The 9,266-nt window shown below is 47.3% G+C and overlaps 2 protein-coding genes across 2 annotated transcripts in view; one reads left to right on the forward strand and one right to left on the reverse strand.

Annotated features, from left to right (window-relative positions):
* Window positions 1–2,268: 2,268 nt before the first annotated feature.
* On the forward strand, window positions 2,269–4,174 carry LOC123145668 (pentatricopeptide repeat-containing protein At1g05750, chloroplastic). The gene has a single exon (XM_044565133.1). It carries the CDS (start codon window positions 2,389–2,391, stop codon window positions 3,853–3,855), a length of 1,467 nt encoding a protein of 488 aa, XP_044421068.1. The 5' UTR covers window positions 2,269–2,388; the 3' UTR covers window positions 3,856–4,174.
* A 1,709-nt stretch (window positions 4,175–5,883) lies between these two features.
* The window catches only part of LOC123145669 (mitogen-activated protein kinase kinase kinase 1), a 5,222-nt gene continuing 1,839 nt past the window's right edge, over window positions 5,884–9,266 (reverse strand). The window contains exons 2-9 of the mRNA XM_044565134.1: window positions 9,003–9,087; window positions 8,817–8,879; window positions 8,292–8,449; window positions 8,126–8,201; window positions 7,975–8,034; window positions 7,352–7,456; window positions 6,714–6,931; window positions 5,884–6,582 (exon numbers count right to left, since the gene is read on the reverse strand). Coding sequence (XP_044421069.1) covers window positions 6,761–6,931; window positions 7,352–7,456; window positions 7,975–8,034; window positions 8,126–8,201; window positions 8,292–8,449; window positions 8,817–8,879; window positions 9,003–9,087 — 718 coding nt within the window. The 3' untranslated portion in view covers window positions 5,884–6,582; window positions 6,714–6,760. The remainder of the gene's footprint in view (window positions 6,583–6,713; window positions 6,932–7,351; window positions 7,457–7,974; window positions 8,035–8,125; window positions 8,202–8,291; window positions 8,450–8,816; window positions 8,880–9,002; window positions 9,088–9,266) is intronic.

Below are 9,266 nucleotides of genomic sequence, written 5' to 3' on the forward strand. Positions count from 1 at the left end.
TCTCCGGCCAACTTGTATCGGCCGCCCGCCTCCATCGCCTCCTTATCTCCTTCGTCTCCCCCTTTCTACCCAAGCCGTGTCATGGTGAGGTGGAAAGCTCCCCCGGCGGGCTGGCTGAAGCTCAACTTCGATGGATCCGTGTACAACGATGGGTCCGGCCGGGCCAGCGTCGGCGGCGCCATCCGCGACTGCAACGGCCGCGTTCTTGTCGCCTTCGCCGAGCCGACGGAGCACTCGACGGTGGGCATAGTGGAGGCGAGGGCACTCATCCGCGGGCTGCGCCTCGCGTTGAGTCGCTTCCGCGGCAGGCTGGTGGCGGAAGGAGACGACCTGATGCTCGTGGAGCTTCTCACCGGCGAGGAGACGCAGACGCGCGTACCTCAGGCCATGCAAGACGAGATTCTCATGCTGCTTGGGTGCTTCGCGGCGTACAAGGTCCAGCACATCTTCCGCGAGGGCAATCAGGTCGCCCACGTCCTGTGCAAGGAGGCGTATCAGCGGCCGGGGGTGTGGGCGGGCGGGATCGTGCCGCACGCCGTCTGGGAGAAGGCGCAAGACGACGTGCATGGCGTGGCGCACGAGCGACTCTGCAAGAAGAAGTTATGATCAGCATCGTCAAGCGTTTGGTTTGTTGAAGAATATGGAAGATTGATGCATACCAAGCCAAACCGTGGAACGGCGGTCGGCTGGCCGGCTGGTCCAAGAACGTCGCCGGGAGGAGGAGCTGCTGGCTTCACTTGCATGATAAGCTTGGTGGGGTGGGTCTATATGACCGGCGGAGTCGACCGGTCCGTAGATATCATATGTGAGGAAAAAATTATGCTTGTTTGTAGAAGTACTCTTTCTACTTCCTCTCCCAGTCACTATACGATCTAAGATTCGTATTGTAGCATCGATGAGTCTTGCATGGACGGTGATGCACCGTGATATTTGATTTGTATTCTATTCATGAGGTTTATGTTGCCTATTAAATCATCGACAACGCAAGTCACACCCACCACATTTTCGTCGTGAGATTTTTCCGTATGTCATGCACGCCTAAAGATTGGCGGAGGCTACAAGTTAAATATTTTTTCCTTCTTTTTTCTAATTACCAGTGCAAGTACATGAGTGTTAGTACTTTTTCCGCTTCCAAATGTAATTCACGTATTAGCCTCTGTTGGGTTTTTGAGTTTAATTGGTTCCAACGTTTTTGTTTTCCTTCCTCCTTCTCTACCCTCTCGTTGATTGTCTGTTGTCATCATCCTAACTATCGTTCACCGTCACTCATGCCTGATGTCGATGCCACCCCACCTCAACACCCTGTCGTGCTCAAGACGTCTCCCCCGCTGAGCATCCGTCAGTCCAGCCATCCCTCTAAATTTCACCACTTCTCTGACGACGACAACTACCCCGCAAGCACACCTATAAACCTCTAACCTCTTTCATTTTTAAGAACTTGCAGGTGTGCGTCAGATTATTACAAATAGGGTGTGGCTAACAATCAATCGACTGAAAACTAGTTTTAGGTTAGTCGATCATTCTGGACCATTGGATGCAAAACCAGCAGCCAAATCGTCTTCTTCAACCTCCGGCTCATCATATTCTTCTGACCACCTCGCGTACGGCGCTCCCGCTCGTGCCCTCCCCTGAACCACCCCCACCGCCGGTCTTGCCCCCTGGCCATCCCTCTTGCGCCAAGCAATGACCGGTTTTTCTCTAGTGAACTTGCATCGCCGCCGTGCTGCCTCCCCCACCCTAAGATAGATGATGGAGTAGCCTGCCAGCGAGCTTCTTCCTCCCCTACGGTAGTTTCTTCCTTCTAGTGAAATTGACTGACCCAAAATAAAAACTCGGGTGACTGTCATGTAGCTATTGTGTTACAAAATGGAGTTATATATTACAAGAAGAGGTTAAACAAGGACGCGACAAAAGTGTGCAAACATAAACACACCACCCCCACATTACCATTAATAGATTACTCTAGCGAAGCTACCTCTAAGGCTCTAACATTTCTACATCAGCGTTGTGTCTCGTCTTCGTATTTGGGAAATTGAGCGATGTCTTTGCCATTTTCATTTGTGAGCAACTTGCCCATAGCAAAACACGTTTTAGTTTTCTTGCAAACTCATTATAACTGAAATATATTAAGGCAAGCTATCTTAGCATTGAGAAAACCTTTACCACCTCCTTCATTTAGTAACATGGGTTTGATGTTTGCGTTGATTCGGCTTTGGGTACTACTCCTATGTTTGTAAATCTGGCCCATTTTTCTCCCCATTTTTTCGTACCAGTTGAAGTATCTGACGGATTAAGCGTCAGCCTGAGAAGGAGAGGAATTCAGGTACATCGACAGCAGTCTTCAGAATTTGGTCTGCTTCTACTCTTCCAGCCGAAAGCTTCTCGGCCATGGCAGCGGCCGCCTCTCCATCTCTCAGTCTCCCTCCACCAGCGCAGCGCGCCACCCCAAAGCCGCGCCGCCGCACGCCGCCGCGAGACGTGGTCTCGTGGACGGCCGCCATCGCGCGCCCGGCGCGGGAGGGCGACCTGCCGTCGACGGCCGCCGCGCTCTCCGCCATGCTCTCCTCCCCCGCCGCGCCTGCGCCCAACGACGTCACCCTCCTCACCGTCCTCTCCGCCTGCGCCGGCGCCCACTCCTGCCCGCTCGCCCGGCCCCTGGCGCTATCGCTCCACGCCCTCGCCATCAAACTCTTCCCCAGCCACCTCCTCCTCTGCACCTGCCTCGCGCGGTTCTACCTCGCGTCCCGCCTCCCCCACCACGCCCTCCAGCTGTTCGGCTCTATGCCCGTAAGGTCCGTGGTCACGTACAACACCATGATCACCGGCCTCATGCGCAATGGCCTCGTCGCCGCCGCGCGCGAGGTGTTCGACGGAATGCCGGACCCGGACAAGGTTTCCTGGACGGCGCTCATCGACGGGTGCGTCAAGAACGGGCGCCACGACGAGGCGATCGACTGCTTCCATGCCATGCTGCTGGACGGCGTCGAGCCAGACTACGTCACGCTGGTAGCTGCCATCTCCACGTGCGCCGAGGTCGGCGCGCTCGGTCTCGGTATGTGGGTGCACCGGTTCGTGATCAGGGAGAGGCTGGAGGGCAACATCCGCATTGCCAACTCGTTGATCGACATGTATGCTCGGTGCGGTAAGGTGAAGTTTGCACGGCAGGTGTTTGACAGCATGAGGAAGCGGACGGTGGTCTCCTGGAACTCGATGATCATCGGGTTCGCTGCCAACGGACGGTCCACAGACGCCATCGAGCATTTCGAGGCGATGCGGAGGAAGGGGTTCAAGCCAGACGCTGTGACGTTCACGGGCGTGCTCACGGCCTGCAGTCACGCCGGTCTCACCGATGAGGGGCTGAGATACTATGACGCCATGAAGGCAGAGCACGGCATCACAGCAAGGATGGAGCACTACGGGTGCGTGGTCGACCTGCTCGGCCGGGCCGGGCGTCTGGACGAGGCCATGAGCGTGGTGGCGACCATGCCGATGCGGCCAAACGAGGTGGTGCTCGGAGCCCTGCTTGCTGGGTGCCGGATGCACGGGGACGTGGAGATGGCCGAGCAGCTGATGCAGTACCTCCTGGAGCAAGACCCCGGCGGCGACTCAAATTATGTGCTGCTGTCGAACATCTACGCTGCCGTCGGGAAATGGGATCGGGCCGGCAAGGTTAGGGGCCTGATGAAAGCCCGGGGAGTGAAGAAGAGGCCTGGACGGAGCGCCGTGGAGATCAACGGCGACGTGCATGAGTTTGTCTGCGGAGATCGGTCTCATCCGCAGGCTGCTGAGGTGTTCGACATGCTCGGCCTGCTGAGCCATGAGATGGCAGGGCGTGAGGCCGTGAGTTATGAATGAGCACTGGAATGCAGAAGACTGGAGGCTTTCAGTAGTCACCATGTTCTGCGTTTCGAGCGTTTGTACAGGCTACTGCTTTGCTTGCCCATCCACGAGAACATAAGACGAAAACAACTATGAGATGGCAGGGCGTGAGGTGTGAGTGAGCATTGCTCTTCGTTTCCAGCGTTTGTACAGGCTATGCCCATCCACGAGAACATAAGACGAAAACAACTAACGATTGATTAGAGATCTGTTGTATTTGCAGTTATGCGGTCATTGTGACTCCCATTACATGTACAGACAGTAACACAGGTGATGAATTGATCTTTTTATGTCAGACAGATGCGAAGTATCAGTGTTAAATCTTTAGAAGCAAATTTACAAGGCTTGTCATCATATGCCCATCTCGTTGTATATATGTGATCAGCTCAATCAAACATATACGTACACTGCATTTCTGGAAGGTAACAACACAAGCTCCTGAACTGATGGCGTCGATGTTACCGTGGAAATATTAGGACACTACTTTTTTCTTCGATTAATTCACTCGTAATGTCTCTCCTACTTGCTCTGGTATCCCTGTCAAAAACAATAACGTTGCTTGCTCCCTTATTCATTGTTGCCAGAAAGATCGTATATTCATTTGTGCTTACCTACTCCTCTTTCAAAGACAAGGGGGGAGGATATACAAGTCTTTATTTGTGCATATTTTTCTGGCCTATATATAACTATGGTTACCTCCGACGGCCTAGATAGGGTGAGAAAGTTACACCCAAACAAGCATTTTCTCTGGTATGCATTGGGAGAGAAAACAAAAGACCTTCTCCATGGGTAGATTTAGAAAAGATGTTAGGAATGAGCGACAACAGGAAAGGACTCGCATCCCCGGTGCCTACTCTGTTACCAAGAGCCGGAGAGCCATACACCACCATCTCGACGGCAGCTCATTCTCCCGCCTGCTATGGTACCAGGTCTTTTCCTCCTGCTGATCTACTGTTGCGCCACCACACCCTGACGCCATGTTCAGGAGTGGTGGATCGATGCCTGCTCGGCGGTGCCTTCCTCGTGTAGAAAAGGACTAGCATCCTTGCTCCTCATGATTGCATGGCACCTCTGGAAAGCACCGGAACGGCTGTGTTTTCGATGGCTTGCAGTCCTCCATACACGTCCTACTTCAGCTCATCAAGAACGATGCTCGCCTTTGGTACAGGGGTGGTGCGCTTTGATTGCACAACTTTCTTCCCGAGTAGCCCCCATGTGCCATGTGGATGTAACTTCAATGAATCTATCAATGAATGATACATAACTTTGCAGATTCTTGAAAAAAAATCTTCAGAAGCAAGCCCACAGGACTTACATTGTCTGTTCATCTCGTGATATATAAACAACACAAGCTCCTGAACTGATAATCGTTGGTGTTACTGTGGAAATATTGGACTACTACTTTATTTTTGTTTGATTATATCACCCGTAATGTCTCACCTACTTGCTCCCGTATCCATGTCAAAAACAATAACAGTACTTACTTCCATATTCATTGCTGTCAGAAGATCATATATTCACTTGTGCTCACCTACTCCTCTTTCAAAGACAAGAGGGAGATAATATACATGTCTTTATTTGTGCACATTTTTTCTCGCCTATATATAACTATGGTGACCTCCAACTGCTAGATAGGTAAGAAGAGAACATTGTGCAAACATATACAACTAGTTAGAAAGTTACACCCAAACAAGCATTTCCCTGGTTAAAGGGCCTTCTCCGTAGGTTGGTTTGGAAAGAAAAATGTTAGGAATGAGCGACATCAGAAAGGCGGAAATAGTCTCCTTGTACACGGCTGCTGTTTGGGGCAATGCCTTAATCACGGAATCAGTGAACAGCTGTATTTGGAGTAAGATGAAAAGGATCAAACATCTATAGAGGCTACTGCTTTGCTTGCGTCCATGAGAACATAAGAGGAAAAGAACCAACAGTAGATTAGAAATTTGCTGTATCTTCAGTTCTTTGGTCTCTCATTGTTACTCCAGTTGCATGTACAGTATCATGAAAACTGAAAAGGATCCAACATGTACAGTAATACAAATATACAATAGGTGATGATATGAATCTTTGATGAGCAGGCCAGAAGTAGCACTGCAGATCTTCTAAGAAAATCAACATGCATGGCTGCGTATGCGCATCTGGTGGTATATGACATATACACTGAAATTCTGGACCTTCTATGGTAGAAACAGATTGTATTCCATAGGAACTAAACTGTACAGGTATGGAGCAAGGTCAGAGTCAAATATTCCCCCCGTTCCAAACACAAGTGACGCGTGCCGTGGTTTTAGTTCAAATTTGAACTAAAACCACGGCATGCGGCACTTATTACGGAGGGAGTAGTCAACAACATGGACAATACGATCAGTTTGCATTGGCAACAGAATGTGAACTGTAAAGGTATGTAAACGCGGTCGGAAAGTGAACTGTTGTGTGAGCACTTCGCACTCCACACTGCACATCTGTCATTCCACACTCCCAGACTAGGCTACGGGCTCCATGAGAAACAAATCTCACTCATATTGCAGAGCTACCTTCAACTGAATGCCGATAGGTGCTCCTCGTGTTGGAAGCTAGCTATCTCAATGTTGAAATCTCCGGGAAACAATTAAAGCGGGAGCGTGAACAAGGAACACTTTTGGGCTGTAGGATCATCTTCACTCCTCGGTATCACCCACACCTTTCCACATGCGAAATTAAAACCTATACATAGTGATGGAGACAAATCACTATGTTTGCAGTGAAACCAACTCAATCTTTTAACGAGTGAGTTAGAACTTAGAAGAGATGAAAGCACCCACATTTCTTGATGAGGAGAAGGACGAAAGACTTACCAGCTTATGTACAAGCAAATGTGTTAGCAATATGTACATCGCACGCCTTAATGTTGCAGTGGTCTCTTCACAAAAGGGTGCTCCAACAGCTGAGCAGCAGATGGCCGGTCCTTTTGGTTTGCTCGAACACACTTTGCTATGAAATCCCGGGCATCTTCTGATAACGTATTTGGAATTTTTGGTGGTATTCCCCTACCAATTTTGAGCAAAGCATGTGTCTACATGGCAGGAGAGAAGATTGCATCACAGACAGTAACAATACACAACTCTGATATTAAGAAAACCACCAGATCCAAATACAGGGAATGGGTCTGCTACTTTTTTTTTTCTTTTGCGGGAAAATGGGTCTGCTACTCGTATCTATGCATTTCTGATTTCCCTAATAAATACATCAAAATAGACAACAGCAATATAGCGGCAGATTTTTTGGGGGTGCCCACTATGCATTATAATACTTGCGCATACAAATGTCATGGAATTCATAGTCCCCTCCCCCTAGGAAGATAGCCCTTGATCTTTCCATTTAAAAAAATTAGCTTAGTATGCAGCTCCAGTATACCAGCGCATTTAAATTACATGTCTTGCAGTATTTAAAACTTAGATGCTGTTCCAGAAAACTAAGGTGACAGAATACGCACCCATTCCATATCAGGGTATGGAACTTTGCCGGTCAGCATCTCCAAAACTGTGCAGCCAAGACTCCATATATCTGCTGGAGGTCCATGTGGCTTAGCCTTAGCAACCTGAAAGAGAGCATACCATCACAAAACGTACACAATTGGTACAATAACAAAATATTTCTTGCAATATGCTAAATCAAACTTAATCCAATAACCTTTCACGGAAAACAAAATTAACAGTTTTAATTAATGTTACACAACTACAAGTATTTAGAGTCACACTGCAACCTACAGTGCTCAACTCTAAACCATCTGTCAGTTATAACTCACTGTTTGGAGTTTTAAATTCTAACTCATCAAGTACGCTAATTCCCTCCACAGACTATGATTCATTATACTCCCAAGATATTTGTAACCTATTATCTACATGGACCATGGACTCGTGTTCTGGATCATTCAGGTCACAAAGATAATTTAATAAAGTCAAAAAACGATCACAGTAGACCAGGCACAAATATGCTCAAGTGTAATTGTACACACACTCTGAATGCGAGTAAGAACAACATGATGCCTTTCTTTCAAGAAAAAGTACAACCAACATGATGTAGAAAAGGCACAATAGCTCAACTTTATAAACTAACCTCAGGGGCCATCCAGAAAACAGTTCCCTTGCTAGATCTTGCCTGGCTCAAAATTGACATCTGCAAAATGGCAGATTAGAAAGAGTCAGCACAAAATGGAGTGCTGTGATAAATTGATAATACAGCATGTGTTTGATGGAGTAAGTAATACCTCCTTCGCAAGCCCGAAATCTGCCAATTTGACCAAACCATTTGCATCAACTAGAATATTTGCACATTTGATGTCCCTGGTGATCCAGCAACGAACAGGCTCTCAATGGCCAGCGAGAAATATAATTCAGAAAAATATATACCAAACAACGCATTCTATTACTCACCTGTGCAGCACATTTCGCTGATGTAGATAGTTCAAACCATTCAAAATCTGCCTTGTATATGCTGATACTTGTGAATCTTGTAAACAATATTTTTGATATAAAGCTGCCAAAGATCCTTGGGTCACAAGTTCAAGAAAAATATACAATTTGCCATCTTCCTGCAAAACGTCCAGCCCACCAGATTTAGTGTAAAGATCTAGAATCAGCGGTTTATATCACACAAATACTCCCTCCGTAACTTAATATAAGACATTTTTTCACACTGCCACAGACTCTAAAAATGTCTTATAAAAAGTTACAGAGGGAGTATTATTTACTCAGAGAAAGCAGGAAAAAGAAAATCTAGCTGAGAAATCTGTACATCGGCTAAATCCAAATTATGCCATTCTCAGAGGGGAAAATAACAGAAGGTAATGAGAAGTACACAGGGGAAATAATAATTATTCTGTAATGATTTTACAAGCTATAAGTAAATAGGTTGAACAATATTGTCATGCCATAATTATTATTCTGTAATAATTTTACCTTGTCTGTTCCATAATACTGAACAATATTGTCATGCTCCAAACGACTCAAGAGGGATACCTCCTGAAACCAATGATTCACAGCTGATCTCAGTTGACCATATAACCAAGACAGTGATAACAAACATAATGTTTAAGGCAGTGTAAGCGAAACAATTGCTCTAGCATGTCATAACCCACAACTTACATGCTCAAGCTGGACGATGCGCTGTTTTGCATTGATTCCTTGGTCAATCAATGACACTTCTTTGACAGCAAAGAAAAACCCATCACTGTAAGAGCAATGTTAAACCCAGTCAGTGAAACATTTTGTTGCAGAACACGAGGGCATTTTTTCTAGTTCTAGACCAAATGCTCAACAGCTGAAGTTGCATTCTCTAGGTATCAGGTGGTATAATAGAGTCATGTAGAGGTTCGCAGTGACGGAGCTTCATGGGGGCCATTGCCCCCC

This window comes from Triticum aestivum, chromosome 6D, assembly GCF_018294505.1.
Source record: "Triticum aestivum cultivar Chinese Spring chromosome 6D, IWGSC CS RefSeq v2.1, whole genome shotgun sequence".
Lineage (NCBI taxonomy): Eukaryota > Viridiplantae > Streptophyta > Magnoliopsida > Poales > Poaceae > Triticum > Triticum aestivum.

What these genes read in the sequence shown, in the direction of transcription:
- LOC123145668 (XM_044565133.1), top strand. Translation starts at nt 2,389, where the DNA reads ATGGCAGCGGCCGCCTCTCCATCTCTCAGTCTCCCTCCACCAGCGCAG.